At 39.7% G+C, this 19,408-nt stretch overlaps 1 protein-coding gene across 18 annotated transcripts in view; it reads left to right on the plus strand.

The window, feature by feature from the left end:
- FRMPD4 (FERM and PDZ domain containing 4) overlaps positions 1-19,408 on the plus strand; it is a 908,838-nt gene that overhangs the window by 664,144 nt on the left and 225,286 nt on the right. For all 18 annotated transcript variants that reach the window (XM_078363746.1, XM_078363741.1, XM_078363745.1 and 15 more), the window contains one exon: positions 9,245-9,361. In XM_078363746.1, coding sequence (XP_078219872.1) covers positions 9,245-9,361 — 117 coding nt within the window. The remainder of the gene's footprint in view (positions 1-9,244; positions 9,362-19,408) is intronic.

Consider the following 19,408-nt stretch of genomic DNA (forward strand, 5'->3'; position numbering starts at 1 on the left):
ATAGAGCTCTCAGACTACATTCTATCCCACACAGCAGGCACTGTGTAGTATAGGGTTGCTATATCCACTACAAGACTGACCATAGAACCTTGCAAAATTTACCTCTCATAGTTCTGGGGCCAAACTCCCCCTTTTATAACAAGCCACTCCCACAATAACAGCATTAGTCCATTCACGAGGGTGGAGCCCTCATGACTTAAACAACTCTTAAAGGTCCTACCACCTCCCAATACCACTGCATTGGGGATCAAGTTTCCAGCACGTGAACTCTGGGGGACATGCTCAAATGATAGCAGATGCTAGGCTAGAAAAAATCTAAGTGAAGTGATCATTGGTGTTTATTTTATGTGTCAATAATTCTGATCTATTTTTTTACTGATGGATTTCTTTGTCTATTTTTTCACTGACGGATTCCAAGAACCAAGAACAGCATGTGGTGCAAAGTAGGCACTCAATCAATATTTGTTATATGCATTAATGAATGTGCGTAAGTAATAATGATAGCAGCTTTTGATGACCTGTGCCATATAGTCTTCACAATAATTCAACAGGATAGCTGATATTAGTTCTAGTTTTCAGAGGGGAAAGCTGATGTTTGGACAAGGATAAGGAGCCTACTTAAGTTCACACAGATACTATGAGGTGGTGTCAGTGTCCAAATGCAGCTCTATTTGAAGCTAGACTCCATGGTTTGGCCTTTTTTTCTGCTTTATTCTTCCCTGATTTTACAGAAATAGTAGCAGGCTGCACATTTTCTGCATATTGATTTTTTGTTTTAATGTGTCTTCAGAGTCTTCCCAAATGAGTACATAAAGAATTTCCTCATTCCTTCTTTTTACAGCTGCATAATATTCCTTTGTGTGGTTGTACCATGTTTTCTTTAATCTATACCATACTGATGAACACTTAGATTGAAGTGTATGCTCACTTTCAGTTTGGATGGTGCTTGCTAAATTGGCCTCTATCAGGGATTGTCAAAATGCACTCCAAGCAATACATGGCAATGCATTTCCCTACAGCCACACCAGCTCTGTATGTTTTCACACCGTCAGTACTTCCTCTACAATTTCTCCAGTGATTCCACCAAGAATCCATGTGGAATCATAACCATTTTCTAGTTTCACTTGTTTAAAAAAAATCTTAAGAATGAAAATGATATATATTCATTATAGGAAACAAAAATACACAAAAGCAAACAAGAATTAAAAAAAAACCACCTCAATCTCACAACCCAGAGATAACCACTATGTACCCATTTGTCCAGCCTGTTTTTCTATGCCTATGCACACAGATTTTTTTACATGAAGGGTGCATACCCTTTTTGTAACCAACTTTGTTCATTTAACTATGTCCTATGGCAGTCAGTCTTCATCTACACCTTTGGTTTAATGTTTGAATGGTATTCCATTATTGGATGAGCTGACGTGGTAGCAAACAACCCCTCTTGTTGAGCTGCTGTAAGGATTAAAAAGAAAATCTGTGAAAGTGCCTGGAACAGTGCCTATCTGACAGTAGTTACTGAACAAATGGCATTTCAACACACATGTACTCTTACTCACTCAAAGGCAGAGAACTACAATTTTAATCCTAACGTCCTGTGCCAGCATCATCATGCAGCTTTGATTAATTTATTAATTCAATTCCCATTTGAACATCTATCATGTGCCTGGCACTAGTCTGAGTAATAGTGATAGAAAGGTAAAGACATGGTCCATCCCCTCAAGGGTGAGTGCCCCGCCTACCACCTGGCATCCTATGCTTGGGAAGTATAATACAGCTACAAACTGATGGACAGGTACAACAGCATTCCAGCAGAAGGAGCTGAAGACTTGACCTGTCGACAGTTCCCTCGTTTAGCTCTGTAGTTCCTCTCTGAGCAATGAATCTTAGCCACTCTACACGTTATCTCCTCAACAATATGCTAATTATATAGTCCTTATAATTGTCCTTCCAAATTTGTAGAGTTGGAGAATTCAGTGAACTAAGAGATGTAAATGCACAGTACAAAATTCAAATGTCCAATTTGCAGCAGGGCTGCATCTAACTTTAATGGCAAACCCTGCATGTGATGTTTGGGGACTCTATAGATACATGGCCTCAGACCCTTAAGCCATCTGGATTGTGTCACTGGATTGTTCACAAAGTGAGGCTGAAGTTTGTATGTAGAAAATTTTGGAAGAAGACCAGTTAAGCCAGATTTAATTATCCTAGTAATTCTCCCTGATACCTAATTAAAAAATATAACAAACTCAACAAGCTGTGAGAGGCTTTTGCTGAAACTTGTAGACGTATAACTACATAATTAATTTTATTGTGTAGGTTGATAAATCATGTAATGAATCACATGAAAATAATCAGAAAAATATTTAAATTCAGTTGTTGAAATATACAGTCAAATGTCTTTTACCCTCGAAAAACTCTTGATTAATAATCTATTTCTCCTTAATTTAAATGATTTTATAATGAATATATTTTTGGGTATCTGCTTTCATGAGGCTTGGCATTAATATTTAAAGTAGTTTTTAACTGCCTGCTTTTCCCCCTTTACTATATTTTCCTGTCCTCCTTGTCATAACAAAAGTGACATCTTAAAAATAGTTGGTGGGATGAGTTTTACTTCTATCTATGGGGCTTTGAAGTTATTTTCAGGCTATTAATACAGCTTTCCTCACGTGGACCTGTGCCAAAACCTGCTAATAAGGAACAGTAGAATGAAAAGCTGTTACCTGTTGTATGAGATCAAAATACTTTGACTACTGTACTGAAGCTGAAGCTTGATTTAATGGAGAAAGTTACGTTCGAGGGAGAAGAAATAGCAGCCTAACTGAGGACGTATCTGTGTGTCTAGAGCATGAATAAATGGAATGAAAAGACTTGGTCAGCTAACTCCTTACTGAATCGTGGTGGCAAGAAACTGTACAGGACAGGCCTCCCTAAGGGTCATGCCAGGGACCCCTACTAACCCCAGTGGGACATATCAAGCTGGGCACAAAAGAAACATGGCTGTCTTCTAAACTTGGAGCTTGTTAAATTCATTTAGAACCATCTATTATTCATTTTTCTCACACCTCTCCACTTCCTTACCTTCACCCACATTGCATGTCAACCCCAAAGATACCTTGAATACCATCTGCTTGCAAATGTAAAACGCTGTCTTACGATACCTTGAGGTATCTGTAGGGTTTGGGGTTCTGTAACCCAACCACCATTTACAGCAAGCTAAATGAGAACGCTATATAACCTTGGGTTAGTCTGAAAATAATCTTTGTGAGTCCAAAGAGATAAGAATGATAAAATTCTGGATCATGTTTTATTTTGTTAGATCTGTAGAGTATCATGCAATGTCACAGATGAATGACTGAATACATATAGCTTTGGTTTTCCCATATCTGAAATGAACATGATAATGCATTCCTCAACACCAAGTCTCAAAGGATGCAGCTTAATCCTGGCTACTTGTCCAAAATATGACCAGATGCATGACAAAGCTGATAAGCTGTTATCACACTTATTTGTGGCACAGTGTGAGTAATAGGGAGTTTGGAGTAGAAAGTCTCAGGACTCAGTCCTGGACACTTCTAACAGGTTGTATAACCCCAGCAAGAGTTTGGGGCTGGCTCTACCTTCCTCCCCCGTTTCCGTGCCTCATACCATCGATGTAAGACACAGTACCTGCTGAAGGATGCAGCCTCTCTTTAGAGTAGATTGTTGTGCCTACTGGGCAAGTTATACACTCTTTCTATGTCTCAGTTTCTTCATATTTGAAAGGGAAATAATGATGTAGGCACCCTGTTGCATGCTGAGGCAAGCCTGTGAGTATCATAAGCAGTTATATCCTTAGAAATGCTGTATGCTCCTCTTATTAGTATGACCATTACTGCTTCCAGCACAATGTACCATTTGAAGAGTCTATTCTAAATGAGTCAAGCATTGTACTCTAGGGCTTTATGTATCTCATTTATCTGCATCACATTGCTCTGAGCTACTTGTTATTATTTCCATTTTACACATAAAACTAAAACCCAGAAAAGCCAACCTGTTAAGTGGCAAACCTGGGATTTCAACTCTCCCTCTGATATAAAGGTATGTTGTACTTATCACTATTAGACCGTAAGCAAAAACTTTGAGAATGCTTGGTTTTATGTTTTATTCAACTGAAGTTTCTTGAGAACCTACTATATGCTAGGTACTATGCTAAGAATTGTACATTCATTACATTATCTTCTTGGAACAGTCCTATGAGCTAAGCAAGGTTTTTTCATCTTGTCTCTATTGCCATTTTGACCAGATAGTTCTATCTTGTGAGGGGGTGTCCTGAGCATTGTAGGATGTTTAGCAATATACCTAGTCTCTGCCTAGCAGATGCCAGAAGCACACATTCTCCTCCCCTCAGTTGTGACCACCAAAAATCTCCAGATATTGCTAAGTGTCCCTTGGGGGCCAAATCACTCTGAATGAAAACCAGTGAGTTAGAATAATTCTACTTTACGGGTGATGAAAATAAGGTACAAAGAGTTTAGAGGAAATTGCACAAGATCACAAATTGACTAAGTGGCAGAATTTGAATCTGACTCAGGACTTTGGAACCTGACCTCACATTGCTTCTCCCCTACAGCATCCCTTTTTCTGATACTGCCATGTTTCTAAGGAAACTCAAATACCAAAGAGGCCTGCAGGTGCCTCCTAAAAGCCTGTCTTCTAGGGCAAGCTGGCCATCGAGATTTTGCCCAGGACTTAGACGCATGCACACAGGAGGAAAGCATAAGTTGCTTCCACTAAGGGCCGCAATACAAATAGTTCTGCAACTTTGCCTGCACCATTCATAGCTGTTCTCATTTCCTATCAAGTATGAAGATCTTTTTTGTCCAGGAAGCTTTCAATCTGTTGCAAACAATAGATGGGTAAAGCACAAAGTTGCAAACCAGTTCAGTCAGTCGCTGGGAGTTTCTGAAGTGATTTAAATAGCCCTGCCAATGTAGGTCGCTATTTTTAAGGCTGAGCTAAGTGTTTGAAAGTGGTTCACGCAGCCATGCCCTCAGACAGAAGTCACAGGACATCAGAATTGCAAGGACTCTTAAGGCTTTGCCTGCCACCAGTGGAAGTGGGCATACTGCACCCAGGATCACGCAGTTGGGATTTCTGGTTTCTGGTAAAAATTTTCTGATGTTTTCTCCTGCCTTGAGAATGGCTGAACTCATCACCTTCTGACATTCTGGGAAGGTGTGACTGCTTGGTTAAGCTCCTTCTTGCCCTGCTCTTGCCACAATGGAGAAAAATAGATGACTGAACCTTTCACTGTCTTTCTCTTCTGAGGATGCATTAAAGCCATTTATGCTTGCACAACCACCCAAAGTCCTATGTTATAGTTATTTAGCAAAGACTTTATAGTACATACTGAGTGCTTTACAAAACTCACTTAATATTCTCCCAGTGGGTCCTACTGTCATCATTTTACCAAGATGTAACTGGAACTGGGGAGGTTAGGGAGATGAAGTAACTTGTTCAAGGTCATGGAAAATAAATGGCAGAACCTGAATTGAAGAGAGTCTGGTTCTAACCCAGTGTTTCTCAGACTTGAGTCGGTATCAGCATTCTGTGGAAGCTTGTTAATCACAGATTGCTGGGTCACCCCTATCACCCTAGAGTTTTGGATTCAGTAGGTCTTGGGGGGTGCCCCAAAATTTGCATCTCAAACAGATTTCCAGATGATGCCCCTATTGCTGGCCCTGGGACTATTCTTCTCAAACTCTCTGCTGCAGCATACCTGCTCTTGATCACCATACCCTTCCTCTCCTACTTTGTCAGCTAAGTAAAAAAAAAAAAAAAAAAAAAAAAAAGTAGAGTTACTTGGAACAGTGGATCGCCACTTTGGCTGACCTGGGTAGTATAAAATACAAATGCCTAGGTCCTATCCCCAGATATTCAGACTCAGTGGCTTGGCTTTGGTTCCAGGTATCCATTGTTTACAAGTTCCTCCATGGGGGATTCCAATGTATACTGATGCATCACACTGGGAACCACTGATTCAGGTGATGGCTCCAAACTTTCCAGCGTATGTAAATTACATGGGGATCTCAAGAAAATGCAGATTCTGCATTTCTGACAAATCACGAGGTAGTACTCATGCTACCAGATCTCAGCCTAAACTTGGGGTAGCAAGCACTAGTATTTCTCAAACCCCATGGTTGTCAATTAAAAATATAGAATGCCTACTTCGATTTAAATGTTCAATAAACAATAACATTACTTTTTTGGTATAAGTATATCCTAAATATTACAATGAAATTATACTAACATTTATACTAAAAATTATGCATTGTTTATTTGAAATTCAATTTAAGGGGGTATTTTTGTTTGGCTTTGCTTTTTTGCTAAATCTGGCAACCTTACCAGAAAGTAAGAATTATCTGAATTACTTGTTTCAGTGCATTTATGCCTATTCATGGATTTCTTGTTCTAATCCAGACCTGCTGAATTATAATCATCATTTCTGGTACCTGGTAATCTGTATATTTAACAAGTGCTGCCAGGTGCTTCTTTTCAGCTCAATTTGGGAAATACATAAAAGCCTGGATTATTACTGCCTGAAATCCTCATACTGGCCATTGTCAGGGCTGGACTTGTAGTCATCACACAACTAGAGCTGGAGCCAAATCCCTCTGCAATTATGACCTGTGTCGTTAACTTTTCTCAAGGTTGTTATGGATAAATACTTATAAAGGGTGTTTTATTTTCTACTTGCACTTTCAATTTGCTAAATCATACTAAGACCTTTCAGATCCATGTATTTTGTGTTAACACATTATTGGACAGACAGGTAGCCATGTTTGATCTTAATTATTCAGTTATTTGTTTTGTATCAGGGGATGCTCCTTGAGCTAGATTCACTTGATTTACATTTGTGGAGTTTTCCAGTATTGGCACTTCATTTGGCATTTTATGACAAGAGGCTTTATTTGAAAATATCTTGCTAAACGGTTGTTAGCTGCTTCCCAAACATACTGTACAGGACAATGTGGTTTATAATAAAATTCAGCCTTCCTCCAACTTGTTATTATAATGCTGTATTTTACATGTAAATTATATTAGGAGGCCTGTGTCTTTCTTTTAGTGATTAAGATTTCATGGAGGAGAAGAAGAAAGGAAAGAAAAAGAAAAAGGAAAAGAAAGGAAAGACAGTTTGTTTGTTTTTAATAAGTTAGCCTTCTCTGGGGAAGATAAGCTTTCTGATACTGTACATAATTGAGTATGAAAAAATAAATTGTTGCATTCTCTGCATAAGCCTCCTTTCACTCACAGGGATATTCTTTGTGCCATTTCTAACTGTGCTGTTGCTTTTAGAATGGTTTTTAATAATAGAATAGACTGTGTTCATATGTGTAAGAACTTGTTTTCTTGATATTACCTAAGAAAGCATTCCAAATGCATTCTCTACTAGTGTAGAGAAATTGGTGGGTTTTTGTTTTGGTTTGGTTTTGGTTTTGTCTGTGTGTGTGTGTGTGTGTGTGTGTGTGTGTGTGTGTGTGTGTTTTAATAGTACCTCAGGGTAGCAAATTCATGTGTTCTCTCACTGCAGGAAAGCAGCACATTTTTTTAACAAAAACCACCAGAGGAAATTACCACTGCTGGCTTTTATGCAAAGAAGAGGAACAAGATGCTTGCCACGTCTTTTAGTAGTCAATGGGCCACAAATAATCCTATGGTGGCATTCAACACTTACCAGACCAGTATTAAATTTGTGAACACATTTTTCAAACAAAAAACTGTTCCTACGTCCTTGATGAAGGCTGTACAAAAACTGAAAGGAAGTTAAAGAAAAGAAATGGAGGTGGTTAAAATTATATAAAATAGTTCCTCTACAGAAAACATACAGGAAGTAGGCTTGTTTTGTTTAAGAGGTATTGGAAAGGCTGGGCTGGGGAGGGTGAGTTGCCCAGTATCCTGGGGAATTTAAAAGTCGGAAAGGCTGAGACTCCTGCTTTGGATGTTTGCTGCAAAAGGGCTACCACATGAGGTTGTTCAGGGTGTACCTAGTGCGAGAGTGCCTGGCTATGTTAGCACCTGCCACACTCACTACTAGCCAGGCTGGGCACCAGGCTGGGGGAAGAGTGCCTGCTCTGTAGTCATCTGACTGCAGGGGCGCTGTTTCTTCTTTGCAAAGGGCTCTCTGGTAGCTGAGACTGAGTCCCTGAAAGCATCATCCACTGTTCCCTGCCACCAGCTTTGGTGGTACCAGCCTTAGATTTGGAACCACCCAAAGGCTCTCACAGGCTATGCAGTGAGTAACTTCATCAGGAGTAAAAGGACCAAGTGATGAGGGATGTTGAGCCATGCTAAAATTGCATCATTTACTTCCTTCCAATGCATGGTTAGGAAGTCTCGGGCATTCATGAGGGCGGGAAGGGATTTCTGCAGATCCTGAGCTGAGGAAGCTTTTCCAGGAGTCAGTGATGCTTCGGAAACTGGGCTCAGGCCTCTGGTTACAGACTGTGACTGCAAGGCTTCCCATTGCTACTGCTTGTTATGTGGAGTTTATTCCTCTTTCTTCTTGATCTTGGAAAGGCAGGCATCTAGAAAAGTCTCCAGAACCCACCCTTTCATTTGGCTGCTGAATTGAATTTAAGTGGTAGACTAGAAATTGTAAAAGATAATGTGTAGATTTTTGTTGTAACTTAAATTGGGGTTTTGCCTGAGTTTTTATGACTTACCTTGACTGGTGTGTGGTTAACATGAGTCTAAATCTTGTAGTTTGGTCATAGGAGTCTGGGAAACTGAAGCTTGGAATTTTTTTGCCGAAGAGCCATAAAAACAGTAATGTATTTTCCCATGTATTTATGTTGTGATACAAAAATCTATTTCAATACCCAAACTATCCTAATGTCTGGCCTCAGGAATGCCTAATATGGGAGGAAGTATGCAGAGCTTTTGTTCAAAATCGGCTTGTGTGTCTTAAGGAAAGTTCCTTAATCTTACTAAGTCATTCACCGTTTCCTCATCTGTAAAATGTAAAAATATATTTACCTCATAGTGCTCCTGAGAAAAATGAATGAGATAATATGTAGAAAATCATATGCCCAGCACCCTACCTCCCACAAAAACATTCTTTATAATTATTCATTTCATCATTTGAGAATACAGCCCACAATTTAGAGGAGTAAGTCACATTCTCCTTCCAGAGTCTGTCTCATAAGGAATGTTCAGGAGTCAGATGTAATACTGCTTTTCAATTTTTTTTCTTTTCCAGCCACAGGACGAAGTCATCAGGCTGGCCACCTCCCTCAGGACCCTGGAGCTTGAACCAGGTGCCGCCCTATGGATGGGAGATGACGGCAAACCGAGATGGGCGAGACTACTTCATCAAGTAGGTTAAACAGATGGCATGAACAATAGAATCCTTGGCCAATGGACTTCTTTATCTTTGATTTGTTTATAAGAATGAACATATTTAAATTAGGCACTCACAGGCACCTGGAGGGCATTATTAAAGCAGCTGAATCTCCTAAACCAGCTGCTTATATTTCTATATATTTCTATACTTCTTTCTATACACTTACATTTCTATATATTATGATGTTGGGTTGCTTCATTCTTGGACAGGCACCCTCTTAGAGTGACAGTTCACTGTGTAGCATGGTAACCCTGGCTCAGAGCAAAACTTTCCGCTGTTAAATATTAGGCCAAGTTGTATTCGTTGTCTGAGACTAACAACCGAAGTTGGACATGCGGGAAGAGTTTCATTTACAAAGTTTCCTAGGAATGGTCAAGACAGGAATGTTACTTTCTCATCTGTAATTTTTAAAAAATCAGCTAAAAGGATTATGTATATTATCTGTTTTATTATAAATTTCTCACACTAATGTTGGCTTAGGTTTTGGATTTTTGTGGTGTTCTCGTTTTTTGTTAATTGTGGTAGGGAGAGAAAGAGAGAGAGAGATAGCATGAAATTTACCATTGCAACCATTTTTAGGTGTACAATTCAGTGGCATTAAGTACATCCACAATGTTGTGCAACCATCCACTACTATCCATTTCCAGAACTCTTTTCATTATCCTCAAAAGAAACTTTGGACCCATTAAACAATAACTGCCAGATCCTCCCTCCCACTGCCTCCTGGTGACCTCTATTCTACTTTCTGTCTCTGTAAGTTAACCTGCTCTGGGGACTTCACATAAATGAAATTATGTAATATCTATCTTTTTGTCTCATCTATGCTATAGCACATGTCAGCATATTTTCCTTTTCTCTTTATTTTTACTTTTTAATATTCCCTTGTGTGGATAGACCACATTTTGTTTATTCATTTATCTATTAATGGACATTTGGGTTGTTTCCACCTTTTGCATATTGTTTCTGATACTGCTATGAATGTTGGTGTACGAGCATCTATTTGAGTCCCTGGTTTGACTTCTTTTGGGCACATACCTAGAAGTGGAGTTTCTGGGCCATATGGAATTGCTGAGTCAAAATTGAAGTCAATGTTGAACTTTTTGAGGAACTACCAAACTGTTTCTTGGAGTGGCTGCAGAGTGGTCTGGTTTTTTGCAGTTTCATGAGAAGAACATTTATATTATATTTCTCAAAATGGCAAGGATCCATACTGGCTTTTTTCTCCCACCTGAGCAAAATATCCTTAATTATAAGAAATTCATGAAATATATATGAAATCAGGAAGCGTGGCTGGTTCTAGCCTGATTACAATAGAGCAGAGATTGGAGGCCAGAAAAATACATTATTTCACAAACACATGCTATGTTCTTTGTTCCAGCAAGTTGATTATGGACTGATTAGCCAAACACAGGATCACCGTGAAGTGAGGGGTCATTTTCATAAAAAATACATGCCAAAATTGTTTCTAGGGGATTTGGTCTTTTGTACCAACCCCTGCCCACCGCCACCAGCACATACAAGTGAGGATTGTTGGAAAGCAGCAAGAGAGACAACATGTGTGCGTGTTGTGGACAGTTTCTCAGTCTCTGAAGCCCAACTCTCTCTCCTTCCCTAGAACTACTGCACAGGGGATAGGACTCCCACCCCTTCAGAGCACAGTTTGTTTCTGAGGTACTTGATTCCTTGGTCCATCCCAGGAAGATCCAGGATGCCCCTGAACATGACTGGAAAGTGGCCCCTAGCTCTCCAAAGCTTTCCTGAGGATGTGCTCATAGAGATACTATCATAGAAATGGCAGTGGGAGCAGAGCCTCCCAGAAATATCAAAGACTATAAGAAAGGTCAATAGTTTGGCTCAAACCCCAGATTTTAAATTGATAATTTTATACCATTTGTCCAAGTCCGTTATGCTGCTAGGAAGACTGTATTTTTAAATATTATGTTGTGTATTATATTGTACCATCTATTCATGGCTATGAATTTGTGCAGTTGGCTCAGTTAAGGTGACATAGATGCTTTGACTCAAAACAATACAAATTTTCTGCTGAAGAAATCTTTTTTTAAAGACATGGATTGTGGATTGCGTACCTTCATGAGAAGGTATGCATTAGACTTCTCTGATTAAAACAGATGTTTCTTTTCCCCTAGTTGGATTTGGCTTCCCATACATTCTAGGTCACTGAATCAATAGGTGGAAACCCAAACTGAGGTCCACTGGTTAGAGATTCTGAGAATGTCAGCTAGCTCTGACTTCATACATTACCATTAGCATCATTGACATTTTTAAGGACCCAACTGGGTGTCAGTTTAACATTTACACTGGCCTAATGCCCACTGTTAAAACATAAGAGCAAGCCAGCAGCTTAATAGAGAAACCTGCACTGATTACTAAATGCAAGTTTTAAAACCAAAGTCACCAGTGTCATTCTTCCAAATCCATGCACTTTCTATTTATTTGACAAGTAAGCTTCTACAGTCTTCTCAGAAGTTTTAAGATGTCAAGAACAGTATTTCTTGAGAAAGTGTTTGTTCTTTCTTTATCGCTAATGTGTTTTATAAATAATAATTATTGTTTTTCGTTCTTTTTTCTTGTCTTTTTTTTTAACTTACTGAGTAATGTTTATTACAAAGAGGTGCTCTAATTATCAGAGTTATCAGGAGCCCAGGTTTGCAGTATGTAATATTTCTGTACTCATTAGTTTTAGAAGTTAAAGGGACAATTTGAAAATGAATCTATGGATAGTAATTAGCACATTTGCATTTAATTTTTCACTCTCTTGCATATTTTTTGGAAGAGAGTTTGATGGTTTCTTTTTTTATCTCATCTTAGGATGTAAACAATAACCCACATCAGACCATTGTTTTTGATGGAGGTACAAGTATTCCAAGTGACAGACAAAGCTATGGGAGGAAGTTGGCTTTACGTGTTCAAAGTTAGAGTCTAACAACTAAATAATGATATACTTCTAACATAATGAGCCTCTCGGAATGTGGCCCAGGAGAGTTCAAAATGTGTTCAAGTTTCATCTTCCCTCTTCCATACCCAAGTGTTTACGTTAGGGTTGGGTAACCTGTTTTCTATAGAGTTACTGATCCATGGGGTTAAACGGAGGATGCAGTACACACATGCTAATATATGTTTTTATAATACCTTATACTCCGCATAATGGTCCTCAACCTTGGCCACACATTGGAATAAACTGAGGATCAGTACAACTCTTGATGCCTAGATCTGCCGTCGAGCCTGGGAACAGTGAGTTTCAGAAGCTTCCCAGGTAATTCTAATGAACAGCTGTGGTTGCTGCTGTAAAGCACTTTTCAACACATGATCTCATTTATTTGGCTTCAACACAGAAATGATTATCTCCATTTTTCCACATGGTAAAACTGAGACTCAGTCTACGAGAAAGGACAACTTTTGTTGATACTCTTAGAGAAGTGTGAAATGCAGTTTTAAGGAACAGAAAATATTGTTTAAGAAACTTGATAGATGCAAATTTAAAATTTCTCAGTTCCATATTACTACCAATAGTTCCCTATTACTCTCCAGTTAAGAGAGAGCACAGCAGGATAAGGGAGGAAGACAGACAGAAAACAAAGAAACTACAAGGAAAAAGAAAGAATCTTGGGAGAGAGTGTCCCAATGAGAAATGGATAAAAGAGGGAGATGAAGAGAAACAGAGAAAGGGAGATACTCCAAGGTTATTATTATCAATGAATAACTTTAGATGTAGGCATAAATAGAGAGGGATGTAGATATATTATAGATTCAATTGTAGATATGCAAATAGATATATAGATGATATAGAATACATTGATATAAGTATTAATATAGGTATAGATAGATGAATATAAACTATAGATATAGATGATAGAGCTATAGATACAGATATGGGTATAGATGATTAAATACAGATATAGATTATAGGGGAGTGACTGTACAACCACATTCATCCAGGAGAGTCCTGGTTTATGGGCATTGTTCTGAAATAATTACAAACAGCCCCTCCTTTTGCTCTCAAAGTGTTCTTGTTTGGATAATACAAATTAAGTTATTTTAAAAATACATGTTTAAAAGTCAGAGAATGAGGACACCATTTTTTAGTTAAATGGAGTAAGAATATGGCTGTTTGACTGTGAAGGTAGGCAGAGTTAGTGCAGAAGTACCATGATCCATAAATCTGGAACTTTGGGTTTTGTAAATTATAGGAAAAAAAGTAAAACATGAGCAAAATGAATATTAAAACACTAGCTCACAAAATAGATGATTATGATGAGCCAAGTTAGAGTCTGGGGATAGAGATGGGGGTTGGAGAGGAGACTGGAGAGTCGGTTCTGAAGCACATGGCCTGATTTTTCAAGTTCTAAATTTGAGAGGCTTTTTTCTTGTTGTTGGCCTGCTGGCTTCCTGGCCACCTTTATCCTGTATACACAGAAAGTAGCCCTGTAAGAGTATTGGACAAGACATGCTGTTCTATTATTCTACCAGCAATTCCCATGGTGGGCAATTAAACTGAGTTACTATCTCCTTAATGCAGAATAATTCAACTCTGAATCCTGAAAGAGCAGAGATTAGTAATGAGATGTGGAAACTTCCACTTTGTTCTCCAGTATGGGCTTGGCTCAACCTGGGAGCAGTTTAGTCATTCCCATCTGCCAGTCTAATCCATGGTCAATGTGAAATGTATTTTTGGCTTATCTATCTCCAGAAAATAATAATCTGAATAAATACAAGTAATTTATGTGCCCTTTCTTATCAACCACAGCAGAATACAGTCAAGTCAACATGATAGGATTCTGTCATCATTGAAATTTGAAATAGCAAAAGCCTTTCCTCATTTTTCTGTGTGAGCCCCAAAATATTTACCCAGTCTCACAGGTAATCTTCAAATATTATTTGGTAGTTCTAGGGCTATTGTTGGGGTTTTTTTTCTTGTTTTTACTACAAGATTTCATGAGACTTTTACTGTCATTCTGTGGAGTCCCTTTATCTGTTACTCTGTGGTTAATTCCCTTAAGCTTTTCCTTCTCTAAAAATTTTTTTAAATGTCAAGAAGAGTTAGGGTGTCAGGTTGGGATGTGGTTATTGTGGCTGTGCCCATCATCCGCTGCGATATTTTTATATTTGAAGGAGACATCAATTTTCTACTTTATCAAGCCTACATTTTAATACACACTCAACAAAGGACAAATTGATCTGAGAGGTTACACAAGTTGTTACCTTTTGTCTCTGGTAATAAAACGCTGCTGGTCTTTGTGGAAATCAACAGTTGTGCCCATGAAGGAAATAAGAGAAATCTCTTGGTGACAGGTTGCTCTGTTATTCTGTGAGATTTTCAAGTATCCAGAGAGTTAAGAACTAGCAATATGTTAGAAAAGAGGCAGTTTGCCTCATTTTGTTTGTGTGTTTTTGATGAACAATTCTTAAATAAAATATATTGCTTCTGAGTACACACGATGGGTTCTGCATAAAAACCAAATACTTGAATCATGGCAAGAGTAAATGTCATTTGGTTCAACGAGTTCCTGGATCCCAAGCATCCAGTCAAGGGGAGGAAAGTATATCGTGATTTTGGAATGGGGGGAACAAAGTCAACATGATAGTATCATTATATGAAATGAAAGGTAATTATGCCCTGTCAATACAAAAGCCTCCCAGGCTGAACATTAGGGGCTGTTTATTCCCTTCATTGGAGCAGATTTGTTTTCTTTTGAATCTGACAAAGCACCTATCTGCTGAGTTAATAATCACTGCTCCCAGCTGGAAGGTAAGTTTGCAGAATTGATGGAAGGGCTTTTAACAGGAGGGCTCTGAAACGACTCTTATCATTCCAGATCTAATTTGGCATATGGCACAAAGAGCTGTACTAGGCAAACTTCTCCTGTATCAGAGGCTGTTTCATTTTCCCTGTGCATTTCTTCTTGAAACTTTCCTGGCTTACTTAATCTGACCTTCACTCTAGGACAAATCCCTGAGTTGCTTTCCTTATTTGTCCAGCAGGTCAAAGTATCCAGGGGATTGTAATTATCTGAAGTTCCTTGGGTCACTTGACGACAACAGAGTTGGGGCATGTACATTCATGCCAAGCTGTGGACGGCAGGTTAGCTAGTGCACTGGGTCGCCTCTTTCTTCTCCTGTGCTGTATGTAGCCCCTAGAGATGTACATGAGGTGGGTCACAAAGTCCATTCAGTATCACAGGGATGGCCAATCTGTGCAAAGGAAAAGCACCTGGAGGACCAGGTTTCCATCACAGCCTGTAATTGAAATACTAGCTTGGGGCTACCTGCCACCCTTGTTTTTTTTTTTTGAGTGGCCTCTGGACCTCTTCTTTCCAGATTGAGCCAGCCCTTGCAGAGAGCAATTTTGATGTCATTGCCTAAGGCTGGGGCACAGGCAGAAATACTGGCCTGTGCCAAATGCCAACTGGGGGTGTGGGTGTTGCTGCCAAGTAAATTGGCTAAGCTTAAGAGGACATGGGATCACCTTGGTGGCAGATGTCTTTTCAGTATTGTCTGCAGTCCAGCATAAAAAAAGGGGAGCAGGGCCAGGCATGGAGGCTCATGCTTGTAATCCCAGCACTTTGGAAGGCAGAGGTGGGTGGGATCACCTGAGGTCAGGAGTTCGAGACCAGCCTAACCAACATGGAGAAACTCTATCTCTACTAAAATTATAAAATCACCTGTGTGTGGTGGCAGATGCCTGTAATTCCAGCTGCTTGGGAGGCTGAGGCAGGAGAATCACTTGAACCCAGGAGGTGTAGGTTGCAGTGAGCCAAGATCAACCGAGACAGGGGGCTGGTGACAAAAGGGCCATACTGTGGTCCACAAAAAGGTGAGAAATTGCATTTCCTGCCAAGCCCTTATCCTGTAGCTCCTCTCAAAGCTTGAATGAAGCCTTGTTATCAATGGCCAATTTCGGGTGAAGAGACCCTTCAATTGCAAGGATGATGAGATATCACACTACTCTTAGTGCCAGTGACACTCAGATCAATCTTAGTCAAGAGTAGCCATGTCACATAGTTGCTGCATGGAACATGCCATCTGGTTGCTCCAGAAACACAGGTTTGGCATTAGTTGTTCAAGTTGGGAAGGCTGGGAGAAGCTCTCAAAAAATGCTTTTTGATCTTAAAGGGTGCTGATGAGCACAAGGGGCTGGCTCCATAATTTTTAGGACCTGTTACAAAATGAAAATCCAGGCCCCTTGTTCAGAAAGCAGGATAAAAGTGCTGAAAAAGGTACAAAAATGTAAAGCTTTTCCCCTTCTTCTATGGACTCTCTGTCAACATGTCATAGAGTTTTTTATTTCCTATTTACTTTTTTCTTTTCTTTTCTTTTCTTTTTTGAGACGGAGTTTCGCTCTTGTTACCCAGGCTGGAGTGCAATGGCCCGATCTCGGCTCACCGCAACCTCCGCCTCCTGGGTTTAGGCAATTCTCCTGCCTCAGCCTCCTGAGTAGCTGGGATTACAGGCACGCGCCACCATGCCCAGCTAATTTTTTATATTTTAGTAGAGACGGGGTTTCACCATGTTGACCTCAATCTCTTGACCTCATGATCCACCCGCCTCGGCCTCCCGAAGTGCTGGGATTACAGGCTTGAGCCACTGCACCTGGCCCTTCCTTTCTTTTCTTTTGGAGACACAGTCATTGCTCTGTCGCCCAGGGTGGAGTGCAGTGGCATGATCTCAGCTTACTGCAAACTCCGCCTCCCAGGTTCAAGTGATTCTCCTGCCTCAGCCTCCCAGGTAGTTGGGACTACAGGTGTGTGCCACCATGCCCAGCTAATTTTTGTCTTTTTAGCAGAGATGGGGTTTCACTGTGTTGGCCAGGATGGCCTTGATCTCCTGACCTCGTGATCTGCCCACCTTGGCCTCCCAAAGTACTGGGATTACAGGCATGAGCCATGACGCCTGGCCAAGAGCGTTAACTTGTCTGAAGAATCACTGAAATTATACAATTTGTATTTCATAGCATATACATGCATATGTCTTTCATTCTAATCAGAACAGTAGAAGTGCTGCACAAAACTAACTTGATTGTTTTGATTATACGTCTTAATATGAGCACATCCTACTAAGACTCCCTTCCTTTAGCTCACTGGTGAGTAAGGGAAAATGGAAAGGAAAAGAACATTGGGCTGCCCTATCTTTCCCTTTCCTTCAATGTCATCATTTTCAGTATAAGTGGTTGGCTAATACAAGGAAGTAACACAAGTAAGAAAGGATATGGCAGAGTTTCTTGGTCATTCATGTTTCTTAGAAGGTCGAATCTGTTAAAATCTCATTAGCATTTAGCCATCATCTCCCAACCTCACCTCTTGACTCTTTTTTAAAAAATCATTTCTCACATGACCTTCTCAATAAAGGCTTAGCAAAGAGCCTTTATCATTTCTCAATAAAGCAAATAATTGCTTTTACATGTTGACTCCCTCAGAAAGCAATCTCCATGCCCTCTCAAGGCTAGGTTTTCTCACAAAAAGATATATACTTTTCTTCCCACACCCCCAAGGTAATTCTCTAAGCCGGGTCAGCAAACCTTTTCTGCAAATGTTCACATAGTAAATATTTTAGGCTTTGGAGGCCATGTGGTCTCTGTTGTGACTCAACAGTGCAAGTTGCCATGGTAGTGTTAAAGCAGTCATAGGAAACATGTAAATAAATGGACACAGTGTGTTCCAATAAAACTTTATTTACAAAAACAGACTGGGGGCCAGATGTGACCCATGGGCTATAGTGCTTTGCCAATCTCTGCTCTAAAGCATCATCCATTTGACCCCATCCTTATATTTTTAATTCACTAATCGACAAAGTTTCAAAACCCTCCCATGAAATAAGAAGCTGACATGTGTTTTATGTTTGGAAGAAAGTAGGGCAGAGATTAGTAAAATGAATTTTCTGAGGTTGCAGGGAGCTAAAAATGGACCTCAGAGCCCCAGTTTGTCCTACTTGTTGCCAGAAAGCTCTGTGATGTGTCTTCTCTCAGAGTGCAGTTCTTACATAGCTGTGACACCTACGACCTACCTTAAAGGTTGTTCTAGGAACAATGTCAAAATCCACCAGAGAAGTACAACTTTTAATATGAAAATGCCATGACTCCTCCCTTCCTTTTGGTGGGTGCTCACAGAGAGGAGGTCTACTGATCAATCACAGAGTTTGCAGCTGCTCTCCACTTCTAACCAGCACCTTTGTGAGAGGGGTACAGAGGATGGGAAATAATAGCAGGGGGCAGCCCAGTCACAATGGAATGCTGCATACAAGTGAACAAGTGTTCCCTGTTCACTGCATCCATGTCAATATCTACTATTTTTTGTTTTTTTGATTATGGCCATTCTTGCAGGAGTAAGGTGGTATCACACTAAATGCCTAAATTCTTATAGTGACATTTCTACGTCAGTAATTTAAAAAGAGGTAACTTTTTACTCATTGACTTATGTATCAGCATTTTCCCTCATGGCTACTGAATATAAGGCTTCAGAAACATTTTCCCTCATGAATCAACATTTTCCCTCATGGCCCACTGAATATAAGGCTAATTCATCCATCATCCATCCATCTACTGATACAGACATACATCTAAACATCTATTCAACAAATACTTATTAACTGCATGCTATTTCCCAGACAATATTCTAGGCAGTGCAAACTCATTTTTGTTGATCTCCTTTGTCTCCTGCAGAATGGTCACAAGTCTCCAGTAATTTCTGGACCAAAATATTCAACTCATTAATCCTATATCCTTTTGTGGGTTTTAAGTAGAAATGTGGGCTTGATGATGTGGGAAACTGAAGTTTAAATGTTGAGCTTAAAAACAAAAACCAGCTGAGGAACCTCCCATAAGCTTGGAGCAAAAGAAGAGAATGGTGTTATAGAGGCTGAGAGAACAGTGTAGAACAGAATATCACCAAAAATGAGGTAAGGACATTTACACAGCAGCCTTATAACATTCCACAGTGATAATAAGCAAAATTTCTCTAAAGCACTATGGACAATTAATTTTTTGAAAGCACAATGGAGCTGTTTTTC

The sequence above is a fragment of the Callithrix jacchus genome, chromosome X (assembly GCF_049354715.1).
Source record: "Callithrix jacchus isolate 240 chromosome X, calJac240_pri, whole genome shotgun sequence".
Classification (NCBI taxonomy): Eukaryota; Metazoa; Chordata; class Mammalia; order Primates; family Cebidae; genus Callithrix; species Callithrix jacchus.